At 39.9% G+C, this 18415-nt stretch overlaps 1 protein-coding gene across 4 annotated transcripts in view; it reads right to left on the bottom strand.

Annotated features, from left to right (window-relative positions):
• Positions 1-18200, bottom strand: part of LOC124051797 (ephrin type-A receptor 5) — a 60538-nt gene extending 42338 nt beyond the window's left edge. For 2 of the 4 annotated variants that reach the window (XM_046375472.1, XM_046375473.1), the window contains exons 1-3: positions 17874-18198; positions 12740-12804; positions 4322-5042 (exon numbers count right to left, since the gene is read on the bottom strand). In XM_046375472.1, coding sequence (XP_046231428.1) covers positions 4322-5042; positions 12740-12804; positions 17874-17973 — 886 coding nt within the window. In that variant the 5' untranslated portion in view covers positions 17974-18198. Of the gene's footprint in view, positions 1-1954; positions 4042-4321; positions 5043-12739; positions 12805-17873 lie in introns of those variants that run through there. The other 2 variants (XM_046375474.1, XM_046375471.1) reach the window with 2 other exon arrangements.
• Positions 18201-18415: the final 215 nt, after the last annotated feature.

The raw sequence follows: 18415 nt of genomic DNA, 5'->3' as shown, positions 1-18415 counted from the left end.
CAAATAAAATGATCAAACCCAGAGGCTGGAAAAAAAAGGAGAACATAAATAACAATAACTATGCATTCCTTTAAAGATGTTACAGTACACTAAGAAATGAGGATAAAAAATACATTGGATTGTTGATGGGAAAGAGAGGAATATGAAGTCAGAAGCAACTGCAAGAGTGTGAAAGCGAGTAGAATCCTAATTCTACTCTGGCAGCAATGGAGAAAGAGGGAGGGAGGGAGAGGCAAAGAATGATAGGCAGTCACAGTAAGATAAAACGAGAGAAAAGAAAGAAAAACAGGAGTGAGAAGGATGGGGAAATGAGAAACTGAGGTTTAGACAAAGAAAAGGTGGGAGCCAGAGAGAACTAGAGATGTGTGAATGAGCAACAAAAAGAGAAGAAGAACAGGACAAAGAGGTTGAGAAAGAACTGTCCAAAATGAGTTCTGTCCCATATTCACAAAGGCTGCGTTAAATCATGCTCTACTAGGCAGCACATGCAGCCAATACAGCCAGGATCCACAAACACACGTATACATTCTCTCCCATATAAACATGAGGGATGCATGTGACTTGTCGCTTAATTGTTGCCACCCTGTCTAGTCTGAACAAGAAATACTACTCGGTTTTTAAAGTAACTGTTATTCTCAGCCATTTCATGAGCTAACTGTATGAAGGACACCAAGCTGGCCTGGTTAGTACTTTCATTCAGCAGACAGGTGTTGCCAAATGAAGTAGCACAATTTTTTTATTTGACACTACAGTATAGGCAGATGCTGCATTGTTGTATTGGTAAAGTGTGGAGATTTATGGACAGTGGTTATGGATTCTTTTATGTAACACGTTCAAGAACATCAACGGTGAGGAATAAATATTTCGTCAAAGACAAGGACTGTAAGTCAAACTATTTCAAACTTATTTCACTAGACACTACCAAGTGTGTATATTGAGTCCCTCAGTGATTTTAAGGGTAAGGTTAATTACTGAAATGTCATGTCTTCCTAGTCAAGTGTTACATTATAAAAAATGAGCAGCCCTTACTAATGCTAACAAAGCTGGTTAACTGTTGTATCTAAGATTAGCGATTTCATCTGGCTCTTACAATATACACAATAACATTATTATCTGGACAAGATTTAAACCTATAGATTAATTTGCGCTCTGCATGTTTTCTTATAGTCTTTTTTTAAACTTACGGCTTAAACATCTGGGAAGTTAGTCACTGGGAACATCTCCAGTACATACACTGGAACCGAAATACACAGATTCACAGTTCACACTGTGACAAGCACCAAATGAAAATGCTGAACAGGTCATAAAATTAAATTTGGTGATTAAAAATGCAACATGCCTTTTTAGACAGCTCTTTGAAAACACATTAACATTCACAAAGAGAGCAAAATAAACATAATAGAGAGAAATTAAGTCGCTACACCCAGTGCAGGTTCTCAGATCCTGATCAGCAGATGTTCAGAACTTCCACATGTGAAAGGCAACCAGAACCCCTCCCCCCAAACAGGAGATACTGAATACATAACTCTGCACAGTATGGAGTCCAGGCACTCCTTCAGTGTCTCAAAAACAGTATTCAACTCTTCACACTTGCGATGTGGGTGACTGAAATGCACATGAAAGTGTTTGCTAAAGCAGTGAACACATATGGTAACAAAGCTGATAGAGAGGAAGCCCTGCCATGTTTCTCTCTGTAGACATTTCAAAGGCTGTCAGTTTCACAGCCTCATCTGCATATGAAACTGTAAGAAAAAAAAAATCCTGTAGCTCCATTAATCACTGGGAGCGTGTTCTACTCTGACAACTTACTGTTAAGTTTGTTTACTTAACATATGGACCGTAATTCAAAAAATAACTAAATAAATAAATACTGTGAGCCTTGATGATGTTTTCATTCTAAATGATTTAATCAATCCCAAAATTTGCATATCACACAAATTTATCTTCCTGGAAAACAAAACACTGAAACTCATTAAAATGAAAATCAGTTAAACCTTCTTCAACATTAAAAATTTTGTTCTGTTCCAACAAGACAGTGAGAACAGGCCATGCAGAATACTGATGCAATACATGGTGGCCAGGGTCAGATTTTATCACCGTGTTATCAGAATAATACCCTCACACTCCTTTGTGAATAGGGGTACAGACGGAATGCCACTTATTGGCTGTTTCCTTTAAGCTCAGTACACCAGAAAGGAGTTTTCCTTTCATGTCTCTTAAAACAAAACAACTGCTTTAATCTTTGTTGCTGTCCATAAGACCACCTCTCTCTTACATGCTCATCATGTCTTTTAATCTATGGAAAAGTGGAAGCCATTTCAAATTAATAATATTGGATTCTAAAGCTTGTGTTTATGTAGCAAACTGTCATCCGCCCAATTGGAATTTTAAAAAATGTGGAAAACTGGATTTGCTTTTGGTTTCAGTCCTAATATAGCACAAATGAATATGCAATAACACAGTGCCAAAGTTAATAATATTTAGCATTGTTACCATTTTAGTTCAGCATGACAGCTTGATAATGTTTGCTAATTAGTGGTATAGTACAGTTAAGATTGATGGGACAATCATAGGCTTTACAGCTATTTGGTCATAAACCAAAGTATCAACGAGATTGAACAGTAAAGCATCAAAGCTGTTACAGTTCAATCTGTGGGAGACTGAATTACAGGATGATGCATCTAGTCATTGTTAAAATATTTCAGTCTGAACCATAATCATCAGCCATATGGTGGTGCTAGAGAAAAGATCGCTGGAGATCACCAAAGCATTAAGATTCATCCTCTGGGGAATATTGACATTTGTTTCAAATTCCATGCCAAGCCATCTTGTTGAGATCTCAGTGGTGGTTGGTCGAACCGATCGACAGAGTGACAGTCTGTAAGTTGCCAACCCCAGAGACACACTGCTAGATTAATGAAAACTGCAGAAAACTGCGCCACAGTATTTTACTCTTTAACACGACAACAACTAAAGTACAAGTTAAACAAACAAAGATACAAGTCCCATAGTCCGGGATTAAATAAAAAATTAATTTCTTTACTTGCAAAATATGTACACATGGCACAAAAAGCCATAAGATGTCATTATTTCTGAATGAAATTAGAGCACATGCACATTTTGTGTCATTATGAAATGAAAACATTCTTTCACAAATATGTCCATATTGAGTACAATATTCATGTACTGATGCCCTCATGTACACTAAGATCCTCAGAAAAGTTTGTTTCCAGGCTGAAAAATTTGAGTTCTCATGTATTACTCTTCAACACCAGAATCGTTTTGTAAGCCTTGTCAGCCACAGATCTGTACTAGTCTGTGTGACTGTACAGTCTGGGGCAGCACAACTCCAGGCAGGCCAGTGGCATACTGACAACTATTTTCTAATGGCCTCTCCACAGGGACTCCATGTCTGAAGAAGTTAAGCTAGAGAAGGTGCACACTTTGTTACACAGCTACTGAGCTCTAACGTTTGATTATAATGAACTGATTATTGCTAAGAGGATATTCTGGAGGCATTGTGTGATGAATTCAATAGAAAACTGGATGTTTAATGTGCTCCCTGACTCCACTGCTGCCATGCACATCAACAAACCTCCCTGCTCTTCCATTCAAGCCAAAGCCCATTGCACGCATTTACACAAGCTTTGCGGCACAGGAATAATTAATAATTGTAAGAAGAGCTGAATCACCCAAGAGCAATGAATAATCACTCATTTCAAATTTCAGTACAACTCAGCTTCATGCCACTATAACGTCTGTTTTCTGGAATTTTTCAGAAATTTCACCATGCCACTCAGAGCCGCTCTCACTTGTACAAGTAGAGTCTAGTGTGCAAGTCTGAAAATTGAGTAATTTAAAAGAGAGCACAGAGGAAGATTGGAGGGGAATGAAGGAGAGAGAAATAGGGAGGCCCTGGGTGCCCGTGGAAATGGCAGTTAAGGTCAGCGATGGCAATTTTTGGGATCGAGTCAGAGCATAACAGTGGCTGCATGAGAGCAGCAAAGTGCTGCAAGGCTCAAGGGAATGCCCTCCACTAAGCTAGGGAGAAACAGACACATACTCGCACAGTAAGTAACACTCTAAATAAAAGAATGAAGAGATTCATGCACACACTCAAGCACACAATACTAAAAACAAACACGTCCATGGGTATAAAAATAAGCACAGGATGAAGATGCAACCTAAGGCAAACACATGCATGTGCGTACAGAAACCTAAAAGGACTAGAAACACTGGACAAATGAAGAGCAGCATTTTAATCGGTTCACAAATTAATTGTTTGTTTTAGCACTACTCCACACATACTTTCTCATCTTACCTTGACAGGACCCATTGATTTCTTCAAATCCAGTTTGGCACACACATTTTCCAATGGGTACCAGCCATTCTCCCTCTGTGCTGCAATGCATCCTGGGAGGCTCATACAAAGGCAGGGAGTTGTTGACGCAGTGGCCCACCACCTCCACCAGCTGGGAGGCCTCTGAACCTGGGATGGTGTCTGGGAACTCGGCCAAACTCTTCACGAGAAACGGGCAGCGTTTGTAGAAAACACGCACAGAAACTAAAGCAATACAGGCCCCCAAATCCTGAAATGCCAGGTAGAAGCCCTTCCGGGTCAAGGGACCTAAGTCCCGGACTTCGGTGTTGAGCTTCATCACGCGGTCCCCCAGGTCCAGCTCAGTGAAGCTCTCATCAGCTGCTATGGTGTCAATTTTGATATACCTGCTCTCCTTCATCACCCTGTCTTCCTCCTCCGTCATCCCGGTTGCATCCCTCATCTCTCCTTCCTCCATTTCCTCCTCGTCCCCATCCGTTTCGTAGTAATACATGTTAAAAGTCTCTTTGCAGGTTCCGACACCCCCCGGTAGGCTGTTGCAGTCTCTCAGGGTGAACTTGAGCTCAATGAAGACCCGCTGGGCACCCTCTGTCAGGATCCAGTTGGTGTGGAGCCAGTTGTTCTGGTTCTGCTCCATGACCCGGCACACTTGATAGGTGTGGATGGGAGCATAGTCTTCGTCCACTTCCCCAATCTCCTCCCACTGAGGCAGAGAAAAGAGGGAGAGCAAAAAAGAACAGAAAGAAAACAAAACAGGATCACTCACTTGATAACAGGGAAGTAGATCTGAGTATCGAACCTCATTACATTTTTACCATTGAATGACAGTGGTGGAGGAGGGTTTCAGTTCAAGTAAAAGTACCAATACAATATGAAAATACTACCACTACAAGTTAAAGTCCTGCATTCAAAAATTTAATGAAAGTACCAGAAGTACTCACTCAATAGTGAATCATCCTCTGTGAGTGATATATATACATGACATTATTAGATTGATATTTATTTATCAATTTGTAAGCAGTATTTTACCAAGAAACTGGTCAAGGTAAAGCTACTTTTAATCTCTTTATATACACTTAGTTGCAGTCTAGTCCAGCGGCCACTGTAGCCACAATATAAATCTGAGGGATTATGAGATGATTAATGGAGTCTTGATGTGTTTATATTTTGGATATTGTTAGCAATTATTGTAAAACATTGAATCATTTTGAGCTTAAAACATTTATTTAAATTAAAATATAAATTTCAATGGGAAACGCCTCTTTGACAGAATTGGTTAAACCTTCAAGATGTGAAATGCCACAAGGTGCTTCAAATACACACCATGGTTTTGTGAGGGATTACGAGCCAAAAAGATTGGTAATCTTTACTTTCTTTTATTTTGTCACTTTCCCTTCTTTAATCAGACAATTTCAGATTTGAATCTTATTTTTTCAGACTGTTATTTACATTTGCCAGTAACATTTAACAATTTATATAAATTTATATAAAATTTATAAATTTTTATAAAAGCAGATTTGGTATCAGTACCAAGTACCGTATGGGTCTGGTATATATATACACTTATTCCAGAAAGTCACATTATACACTGATGTACAGAAAATTAAGAACCATAAAAATGTAGAGAGAATGAACTACAGCAACGTCTTTTAAAAGGCTTAACAGCGGGAAGAAAATTATAAAGTGTAAGTGTGTGTGTGTGTGTGTGTGTGAGTGTGTGTGGGTGGTATAGATAGCAAAATAATCCTCATCCCTTCCACCTCATTTCCTCCTGTTGCAGACAGGCATAAAAGAATAAAAAGTGTTATAGATCACATATGCATTAACTCTGAATAAAGGCTGGAGTTTGTGTCAGCAGAAAAAAGAATTAACGTGTACTTAAAAGTATTTTCATCTATGTGTACTGTATAGCCATATCTATGCAGCAAGTGTGTGTGTATGCGTCCCTGCCTGTGTGTGTCCAATATATGTAAATGATTCTGTCAGTGTTCAAGCTTGCACAAGTGTGAGCGTCTGCATCCATGCCTGAGTGTGTGTGTCAGACAGCAGCATTAATTCCCTCTGTAAGTCTCCTGGGACATGGCTATTATCTGCATCACTAGCAGTCTCCCATGGCTAATACAGGCGCTTCATCATGTCACCGTAATATGGCCAGAGGGACCAGACTATGATCTGGTGTTATGGCTTAATAACCCATATTAATCAATCCTTTGCCGGAGCCGTTGTGTACAACCTCCTGGCTTTGTCTTTTCTCTGTCTCGTCTCTGTCTTGTTCGCCATCTGTCTTTTTTTTTCTCCATTGCTCTTTGCTTTACTTCTTTTGTTTTCTGGTTAGAATCATTCAGTTTCTGATCTTTTTGTGATTCGTGTAATTTTGTGATGTGAATGAAGGCATTGTTAAGTTATTAGACATTACGTACATTGTTACATGGGCATGCTCCTTTGCAGATATGCTTGTAGTGTAGGTCTATTTGTATTCTTGTACCTTGGAAGACCAACTTCAGTTTGAAACCTTGAGTGCGAGGATAGTTCTGGTCAAGTGATTTTAACCAACCTCAGTTTTTCAAAAGTTTGAGGGTTGACATTTAGTTTAAAAGTTAAGGTCAGACATACCATAGTTTAGGTTAAGGTTAGCGTGACAGTTAATGCGAGTGTCCTCAAGTACAATGTAGACATTTCTGTATGTGCTTGTTTGGGACTGAGTCCCTATCTCTCCCAGACTCTAGCCCAGTCAGTCCCAGTGCAGACATTAAGCCTCTTACTGGTTAGATCACACAGATCCACCAGCCTGTTCTGAGCTTTACATAGCTTAACACACACACACACACACACACACACACACACACACACAAATCATTATTGGTAGCCCAGCAGGGAGTTTAACAGACGACCTTCTCTAGCTTTGCCTGGAAGCAAATGGGTCCAGCATTTGTGTGTAAAGCGTGGTTACCATTGCTGCCAATGGAAGTCCTCCCACTCTGACACTCTACTGTATTAACAGTGCTTGACGACAAATGTAAATGGAACATGACTTGCTTAAAGCTAAATCTTCAAAGGGAGTCATCTCATACTGATCTAACATGAAACATTTACAAGCAAATACAATATGAAATGAGGGGTTTCACACATTTGCTTTAAATATGTTCTAATAAATGATATCCTTATTTTCTCCAAATGAAGTATTTCCTTGTCTTAAGTATAAAACAAATGGAGAACAAAACTTGGTTCAGGTGCCTATTGCATAGGATCTTTACAGCTTACTGTACATTGTATTGGGTGGATAGGGGCCTCCAAGGTCAAACACAAGGCTCAGTGCAGAGCCCAACATACCAGCACTGCAGAGTCAGGACCACCCATGTTTATGTGAGGCACAACAAAAGCATGCACTAATAGGGTTTAAAACCTAATAACCCTTTTACTATTACAGTAAATCTACTGTCCTGTTACAGTTGATCTATTTCTCCTGGGTCTTTTCCTTTCTCACTGTTTCTGTCAAGTAATTCACCATCCTTTTTGTTTTGTTTTTTTTTTTTTGAAAATGTGATATTGACATTTTCAGGGCATCCGCCTCACTGCCATTCACAAAAACCTTTCTTACAATGGTCAGTTCACCCACATTCCAAGGAAAAATTCATGCACATTCAGCAGCTGAAGTTTTAAGATATCTGTTTCTCGTTTTTGTTTTTTTCCTAGTTGAAACAATATCCCAAGTTCTCAGAATACTGCAGTTTGCTGACTGGAAAGAATGTCAGTTATCTTAATTAAGCACAACATTGTGTAAAGGGGAACCTTTCTTTTCAAAGCTTTGAACAACATGAATGCAATTCAAGTTGCTTACACTATATTAGGTTGACAGCAGAAGTTTAAGAGGCAAATATCTTAATGTCTAAACCCCAACCACCCCAGTTTTTTGGTGGAAATTTGAACTGATGCTTTAATGTGAACGACGGCAGTTGGTCCCAACAAGCAGAGCTTTTTTTCAGTCCTTTCTCATTCATTCCTAACCTCACTTTCACCTCTGCATACACTTTCCCACTTCACTCCCTCCACTGAATTGTCCCTATAGGAATCCTTCTAGGTCCTCATTAGTGTTTGTTTAGTAGACTATTATGTGTGTGGTTATGCGTGTGTCCGTGTGTCACATCCGTCAGCAACCCCCCTGTGGCTGTGCTGAGTGCCCTCCTGGCACTAAGTCTATAAAGCTGTCTCCAACTTATTATTACCGTCCATTACCACTGACCGTCATGACACTGTAATCGAACTGTGCCCCTCACGTCGTAACTATACAAGACCCCCCCCCGATTTCTGCTTCCATCTCATTCTTTAACATCCCTCTTCTTGGGCCTCAATCCTCTTTCTATTTCATGTCTATCATCATTTTCCCTCTATGTGTCCTCTATTCTTCCTTTAATTATCCAATCTGAAGTCTAACCCAGAAACACTGTTACCCCCTTCTCCATCTCACCCCCTCCACTTGGAGCTTCTGACTTCCTGTCCTCTTCCTTGTCCCCGTTTCCTGCTTGTCTCCTCTTTCCCTCCCTCCTGTCACATCTTCCTCAATAATCCCCTCCATACTCTCATCTTTCTCCTGTCTTCTCTTCTTTAACCCCATGTCAACTTCCCTCCTTCATAGTACCATAATGAGCTGTGCTGAAAAAAACGCAGATCTGCTAAATAACCTATGAGCTGCAGCACAATAAATCTCTAAGCAAACACTCCTCAAACTGTTCAAACAGCCGCTCCCCTTCCTCATTAGGGACAGATAGTTTAAGTCCCTGACACACTAAGCCAACAGTTAGCCATCATTTGGCCATCAGCGACTGTCTGTGTCTAACCATTGCCCAGAGTTTTGCAATGTGTTCAGCACCTTTGCTGCTAACCGAACATGCAGAATCTGCAGAGGGAGCGAAAAATGATTACACAAATTTAGGGCAGCTTCACCATGTTTTTAGTTTTTTTATTTGTTCTACTTGCAAAAACTTAACACTGTGGGCAAAAGTTGTGAAGAATAAGCCATCCATCCATTTTCTATACCGCTTATCCATCAGGGTTGCGGGGGGGCTGAAGCCTATCCCACCTGACTATGGGCAAGAGGCAGGGTACACCCTGGACTGGTCTGAAGAATAAGCCAATCACTTCAATTTCAGCTGCCTAACTCATAGCTCAATAGTTTCTGTGTGTGAAAGACAGCAAGCTGTTAGAAAGAGTTGTCGAATTTTCCCAATTTAACTTTAAAGCACTTAATATCACTTAAGCTCATTGTTAACAAAGCTCTTAAGCAGGAGTTCATATTCAGAGGATGTATCAAGTCTATTTTACAGAGTCCCAGTGATGGGAAAAAGGTGAGATAGTTTGGCTTATTCATCTTTGTGCAATGCCAAGTTGGAAGGTTTACTTCTGACTTTTTTTTCTTAAGAGCATAACACATGTTGGGCATCAGCAAGCCACCAACTACAGTCTTTTTGTTTTCTTCTAATGAAAGTTTTAACCTCAGAGTTGAGGTGGCATAAGGTGAAACAGTGCACTTCATTAGTCAGGTGTTGCCAGTGCTTTAAGATCAGCTTGGTGTTTCAGACCAGGTGGACATCCTGCAGATGTTCAGATAAGTACATAAAAACGGTTCTTGGATTTGCCAGACTGACGAGAGGTAATGGAGACAAATGGATTTGAGAGCAAACTAATCACACTCTAGGATCCATTCCTTTAATGACTCCTTCCTTCCTGAGTTTTCTTACTTTATTCTCATGCTTTCAAGATGCTTGAAGAAGCAGCAGATAAAAGCATTCTCCAAATGGCACATGATCGGCAGCCTGCCCAATCTACGGACAAACACTCCCCCAATACACTGAGAACAGGACGTAATGGACATAGATGACAAAGGGTTGACAGCCAAATAGTCCTGAAGGACAAGGAACCAAAATTCCTCTGTATTTTTTTCCCCTCATCATCATCTTCAGTTGTACCCCAGTAACTGTTGAACACTACATTAAAATTAATACTAATGCAAACGTTGATTAACTGACTGAATTTCCAGTTATGAAATTCCAGTAACTTGAACCCTGCTTCCCTTCTTCCTAATATTCTTGTTTTCTCCGTTAGCAAAATAACTCCAGCATTGTATCTGTGCTCAAGTTATTATGAACTGCATCAAAACATTTCTCTCTATTCTTCTGCCCCCACCTGAAATGCTCATCAACCTCATCTGCTCTACTGCTGTCATCAAGCCACATTAAGGCACAGGAAGCAGACAATTTAAAGATTTGGCTTCAAGACACCTTATGTGCCACAAATGCTCTCTCTCTCTCTCTTTCTCCTGTTTATCTATGCCAACCTGACTGCCCATGAGATCTTCTATCCAAGAAGACTAGTAGGCCTATTATTAAGCTCATAGGAAACCTGGTTTCTTCAAAGTTCTCTCTCACACTCTTTGCCCATCTGAGGCTGTTACCATCCGAGTGTCCTGCAGCTCTTCATCTCTCTCCAATTCTCTCCACCTCTGTCTAACACCACACCTCTTTCCACACTACCAGATTAACCTGGTAGGGTGTCTCAAGGCAAAAATTTACTTAGGCCTGGTGCTAGCTATGATATCTTAAAGAGAGACTTCAAAATTACATTTAAAAAAAAGATCACTTCTTAAAGTCTCCATAATTTCACATTTTTAACATTCTATAGTCTTCACTTTCAGGCTACTGTGTCAGTACTGGGCTGTTCACTGAAATATTTTGTAATATTTCAAGGTCATCTGTCACATTTCAAACAACTTATTATATCCTATTTCCTTTTTGCCTAAATGCATGTTTCAAAAACTTTAAAAGTACATTGAAGCTTTGGAAGAGGAAAGCAGTGGGGAGATGGTGTGATAACAAAAACAGGCAGATGACAAGAATAAAAGAAAGATGAGGATATGGATAAATGTCTGTGGACAAAGAAGGATGGGAGGGACAGGGATGAGAGCTGAGACAGAAAAAGAATGAAAAGGAAGAAATGAGAGGAGAGACAATAATGGGGATCGGGGGTGGGAAAGGAAGAGAAAATGAGGGATCAAACAAACCATCTGGAGCATGAGTCTGGGAGAAAAAAAAATAAAAATGCCTCCTCAACATCTTATTTAGCCACAGAAGGCTGCTGCTGCCAAGTGGAAAACACGCAAGAGTACTCTGACTGGGTTCTCTTCTGTCATGTAAATTCTGAACATATCAAGAATTCCAATAGCCAACAAAGGTAGCACCCGTTATTTGAAATGCCAAACAGGAAATGAGACTTATTTTGTTAGAAACATTTGTCTTTTCAGTGTCAGACCACAAATCACTAATTAAAAAAATCTAATCACCTTAAACGAAGCTGAATAAGAACATATTAGCCGATAAGAGAGGATGTCATTATGAGATCCTTACATTGTCTTATCACGTTTTGTTCTCTCGCCCTCCATCTACCCTAAAGGCAGTTATTTATGCCAGTGCTCTGTAAAATCCACACAAAATAATCACATCTTCATTAATATGATTGTGCATACGGCTGCTTTTGTCAGCACTATCTCTGCCATCTACATACAGAGTGGGTCGTGATTTGAATACCCAGAGCTTAGAAAACTCTATGGTCAGCACTACTGGTCGGGCTTGTATTGCTGCATATTTGCCAACAGAAGTGGCTATGCGAGAGATTTTACACGTGGATCAAAGACGTGCACAAATGAATTTAAACCAGCCACAGGATCATCAATCCTCTGGAGATTGAGAAATCTAATTTTTCCTGAGGAAAGGTGGCATACTTGGCTGTGAACAACCATCTCATGATTCACGGTAACTCCAGAGTGTATGAATACATTTATTAAACAAAATTTCTTTTTTTTGAAAAACACTATATAATACCTTGAAATAACCATTTTCCACCTCTAGTAAGTCATTCTCTAATTAGTCTTTACCCTGGGAATACTTGGAAATGGAAACTCAATTCCTGGCTTGAGAATGATATATTCCACGGTGACTTTCAATATCTTATTCATGAATTCAATTTACCCTGATAATGAAATGAAAGTTCTTGGAAATTAAGCGACCTTTAACCTTGATTAAACGAATGAAGAGGTGGTACTTTAGAGTAAAGAAAGGGTTACAGATGTCTTTTGTCTAATAATACATTTGAACCACATACATAGGATATGTTTTTGTGTCACAAGGTGTATTAACTGTGCCAAAATACATAAAATCAACATATCAAATGACCTCCACTTAATAACGAAACCATGTGCCTCCATAAAGACAATCTAGGAACAAGATTATAATCATAAACTTTAGGTGTTGCCACAATAGCTGTAAGAATAAATGTACACTGTTAGTCAAATCTGACTTATGTCAGGAAAAAAAAATCAATCAACAATTGTAACATCTTACAGATACTCACCCCATTCTTAGGATAGGCCACCCATCCAAGATCTCCCATCACAGAACGAGAATCCAGCAGGTTAACTATTAAAGAAAGCACAGTCTTAAGTTTAGCCAAAACAAACAAACAAAAAAAAAAAAAACCAAAACAATCAACACAACATAAGGCAATAACCAAGACTCTGACTTCCTCATCCTGAAACTCAGGGTCTAGGACTCCCATTGTGTGGTTTCCATCTAGAAGTTCACCCATGATCTGTTACACTTAAGTTGTTTTCATTTACTGATGAGTGACCAAAGGCAAAACCACTTAGAGTCATAATGGATGTTCACCTAATGAAGGTCATATTGTTACAAGTGCATCACAAAGGCTGACTGCTCTGTAGGTTCCAGTGTTAGTTGACACAAGTGTGATCACAAACTGAGGACTCAGAAAAGAAGTTTTGATCTATGAGAAATCACTCCAGAACTGTTCCTCAAAGGAAATCTTAAGATAAATACTGCAACATAATTTCTATTCGATATCTTCTTTAAATTTGTGTCACTCTTACATGCTTGTATAGTATAATATTTGTATATCATTCTAAACTTCCATTAAAAGAACAGGCCAAGGCCAAGAGTTGGCATAACACTCGGTAAAGCCTGGAGTGTTGTTCTTGGTGACTGATTTTTTTTACAGTCTTTAGTGGAAGTAGATTTGTGAATGTTCTTGACCAAAAACTGATGCTCAACACAACAGTACTCTCAGCTCACACTGATCCGTTAACGTCCTCCTCTCCAAGTCTCTCAGATGAAAGCTATCAAGTGCAATTACCTGACCACTGCACTCCCCAAAACATGTTTCCATCTCCTCTTGTGCAGCACTGGTGACACAGGAGTTTCATGAGTTCTGTCTTACCTTCCCTACCAATGTGTCCAGATACTTAAACAGCAAAGACACAAATGTGCTAGTGACAGGTTGCAGCTTTTTCTTTTGTTGCTGTCATTCACCACAGAATAGAGCAGTTTGTGATAAATGTAAGATGTTAAATGCTGATATGCCACAGATGAGTCCCACTTCATCAACATGGACCTCAGCTTGAAGCCTTTTCAGCTGGTTCAACAACTGCTCCAAAGTTTGAGTGCCTGCATTATGTTTCTGCAGCATGTTAGATACAAGTGAAAAATTCCTTTTCGCATTTTCATAGACACTGCATTCAATAAATCACATCAATGAACATATGGTGTGTCTCTTTTCAGATCGTCTTGCAACAGCTTTAAAACTTGTCTGAGTCTGACAAGATTAACCCACTCATGACATGCAACTTCATAAAAGCAACTCAACTTTTGTCGGGCCAGAGTTCAGTTTTCTTTATCTCCTCTGTGATAGCATTTGGCTTGTTCTGTGTCTGACACAGTCTGTTATCAGTTAATATAAGAGGAAGTCCATCTGATGAATCCATTGCCAAGGCTGAGCTGCTGCTAGCTGGTCAAAGAAATCTCCATTTCAGAATCTCTCCTACATACTCAACAACCTGGTTGCGATTTGGTGTTCATGTGTTCATCAACTGCTAGTTGATAGTTGTTTCTTCAATATGGACAGTTCAGATTTGTCTATTCCCACATCATCCAGTGAACCCACCTGACACCTGAGTCCAACTCAGCTCTGGTCAGCAACTTTTTCAAATTATTATCTACAGTACTGCATAATATCACACAGCGTGTGCTAAAGCTATGTTTTTATTTTTCATTTCAGCATTAAAAGTTTTACTGATACTATCGTTTAAAAGGCCTGATTTTGATAACTGGGTGGACTTTGGGACTGGATATGTCAGTCCTTTTCCCACAGGCAGTGACAAATTAAAGCTGTGCGTGAGTGCTCAATACAGAGGCTACTGGATTCCTCATTGTTGGATGTTTTTCTTCTCTTTTTTCTTGAAATAAAAAAAAAGAAAGATCATAGAGCATCCAGGTTGATAAAAATTTAAATATCTTGCTGACTTAACCTTACAAGATTTCTGGGCTTTGAAGTTAACTATCTCATGACTGTTTGGAGCTGCTAACAAGAGAAGTTTCTTAGGGTAACATTAATTCACAAAAACTGTTACTGTATGTAAGAGCTTGTATCAATCAAACTTATCGCATAAATACTATCCATGTCATACACCAGCTGTTGAGCACAATGTTTCCAGTGAAATGTCCTATGATAAGCCATGTTATAAAACAGCGGCATTTGAACCATACTCCAAAGTCAACAAAAGAACCAACTTCTGCGGAGAGAAAATAAGGCAAGAGGTAGTTCAGTAACTGAGACTCACTCTGCAACCCCTCCCAACACACACACACACACACACTATACTAGTTTTACTGTCTCCACCGCTCTGCAGAGAATAATAAAAGATGTCCTTAGGAGGCGATTAGACAACTAATTAGGCCATAAAGAAGAGATAAGTGATGCTGAACTAGATCATAAGGGATGAGTTACCTCTTTCACTCTCTCTAAGGATCAAACCACCTTACAAGTTAGAGCTCAGCTGCGACAATGATCTACAGGACTTATTATTAAAAGTCATCACCACTGAATGAACAGGGTGATTTAAGTGACATTACTTCAAGGATATTCTAAGTATTTCAAATATGCTGTAAGTGGATTTCTGGCAAGCAGGAATACAGATAAAATTCTCCTTGAAATGACAACTGAATATTTGATCAGAGAGGCACAAGGCTGCCTGGGTATTTATTTTAAATACGTACTTTTGGCTCTCTTGAAAGTGATGGTTTAAGTGCCAACTTGACCCTCAGTGATACAGTCGCCTGTAACTATATCTTACCTCCTACTTTTGAAACCAGTGATTAAAGTATAAAATTTTAATTGGCACATTTATCTCTTTAGACCTTCTTTCCTGACTGTACTTCGTGATGTTTCATTACAGCATTTACATGATTGGTTCGCTCTGGGCTTAATGGCCTGCCTTTTCTCTCACACGCAGGCAAGCAGGCAAACATGCACTTCTTTCAAGTCATTTACAACAATTAACCCAAATCTACCATCCTCATTTGATCAACTGCATAACCACCAAAAAGCAAAGCGATGGGCTTTAAACTCTGTAAAGCGTAGGCTCACACACCCGAGATCCTCCTCATTAGTCAGATGTTATTATTAAATCGAATGCAATAACAATCTCGAAAACAGATGTGAGGCATCTGGCTCTGCATGGCGATGTTCTCAGAAATTGAGCAATTTAAATAAGAATGGATTGGTGTCAAGGCAGGAAATTAATCAAGGTGGCACAGCGTGTACAGTTTTTCCTCAGTATCATTCATCAGTTGTGGAGCCTCACTGCAGGGTGACCATCCTCACTGTTAAAGCAGGCTTCAAGAGTTTTCTCTGCTCACTTTTTCCCCAGTAAATTTAGGGTACACGCTTGGCATACAGATGCAAACGAAAGGTGGACTTAAAACAAGTCTGCTGTATTTATATGAAGGCACATTACAGTGCACAACATCAACATGCAGCCTGACAGGACTTTTACTCTCACATTGAGACAAAAATCTGAAATGGGAAAGTGTCCAAAACTTCCTGATGATTGCTCAAAGATGTTTAAGGTGAATTGAAAAACTGTTTCATTTTACTTTTCGAAATTACAACAAATTAGCCCAATGAGAGAACAGTAGTTATTTTAGTTATGGGCTTCTCTGTCCTCTCCAATTATGCATGCAATGTATGATGATTCACTGAAATGCAAATATGTACCAAATTAATCTAAAGTTTGTGTTTAATGGCAGCCTCTGGTTTCTCAGTGTGGATGTGCTTTTGAGGACTCCATTCAGTCACTCATTCTTAATGTTTCAAAGAAATGCAAATTCAAATATTTCAAAACAACAACGAAATTCTGATGAAAGTTTTTACTCTTGTGGATTTCATTTGCCAGTTTGCACCAGTAGAAAAATGAGCCTTACTTTATCCCATGAAGCACAAATACCAATGCCCAAATGTGAGGTAAATGATTTCGGGGATACTTGAACAATGAGGTTACATATGTGCTCTTGGTGAACTACAACTATTTTATATGTTGCCCAAGGATGTCTTGCAAACTGCTGCAGGAGGGTCCCATCGTCACACTTTTGTGAATCTAAACTTTGACCAAATAAATCTGCCATGTGAAGAATAAGCAGGTTGATGAATGTCCTCTCTTTCCCGGATAATGCTGTCTAATAGCCCCAAACAATGGCATTCATCTCCAGCTATTAAAATGCTGCTCAGTCTGCAGACAATGGCGTGGGAACCAAATCTGACATGCTGTTTTCATACATGTTGCTGTCTTGACTTGACATATATTTAAATCACTTGGTAAATGTCCATATTTCACATTCTGTGGGGGAACTGCAGGTGCATTATTCAGTTTACATAAAATTTGAATCGTTAACAATTTGCACTCCACTGCACGCATATGGAAATATTTGTACCAAGCGACGAATGGTGCCAAATGAAACTTAATATCTGGCAAGATAAGCAACATTACCACTATCAGAACTCAATAGTTGTCGTGTTAATAGGATTCAGAGGATAAACGGATTCGGTCCGCATCTCTGAAAAGAGAATGACAGACTACACCAAACTTAAAATAATTTAAAAGAGGAATTAACAGAAGTAAAAGCCCTAAGGTTCCCATTATTAAAAAGAGATGAGAAAACTGAGGTTTATTAAAATTCTCTACATCAGAAAGCCAAGTCCTCCTGTATTCTAAAACATCATAAAGCGTGTTAAGGTCAACGTCAGCCCAACCCTATAAGGCCCTTAGATGCTGACCAGGACAGCGATCAGTACAGTGATTTCTGCAGCGCACTGTGCGTCTGCCGGCGCTGTCCTCAAAGAACTGGAGAGACGCATGTTCTGTTCAAAGGTCCTTTTTCAAATATCATTTCACTATTACGGACCACAGTCATTACAGATTTATGGGACGTGAATGTCATAAACATTATCAGCTTCAATCAATTTTATAGACGACCGCCTTTTCGTCCACAGTCGAAACCTCACAGTCACCCTAACGAAGACCGACGGTCTGGGGCACCAGAGGCACCAGACGGACCTTGAACCGGCCACACTTGTCAGTGCCAGTTAAAGCCCAGGCAACGGTGTCATTAATCCACAAGTATCTTTGTGCGTGTTTTACCTTCATTTGCGGGGATGCAGCAAGCTCCGAGCATTGCCAGAGTCCAAACGCACGTCCATGCCACCAGCCGAATGCCCCAACTCCACCAACGAGATTGCATGGCGCGTCCAAAAACACACAACCGGTAGCAGTGGGGAGATTTTTCCTAAACAACAGCAGTTTCGGTCAGCACAAAGCGGGAAACCGTAATATAACCATCTGTATCGTTACGCGTCCGCTTAGACAGAAGAGAGCTCATGCTATGCGGCGGGCAGAGGAGGGTACTAAGGAGCTGAGTGCGCTCTGGGCTTGGGGAGGCGGGCAGCGCGCCAGGGGGGCGGAGTGAAGCGCAGGTCTCTCCAATGACAGAGCCTCCACAGGTGAACCCAATTGCTGCGGGACTAGTTTCTAATTCTCATGATCGATTACTTCTCATTCGATAGCAGTTCGAGACGTAACGTTACTTTATGGTGCCCGTGAAGCTTCTCCCTCTCGTAGCATGTCTGCACCAGTGACTCTGTGCGATGAACACAGCGAGGCTTGTTCATTATAAACATCACCAG

The sequence above is a fragment of the Scatophagus argus genome, chromosome 20 (assembly GCF_020382885.2).
Source record: "Scatophagus argus isolate fScaArg1 chromosome 20, fScaArg1.pri, whole genome shotgun sequence".
Lineage (NCBI taxonomy): Eukaryota > Metazoa > Chordata > Actinopteri > Scatophagidae > Scatophagus > Scatophagus argus.
Note: the sequence above shows the minus strand (reverse complement) of the source record. Positions and strands in the feature narration are given on the sequence as shown.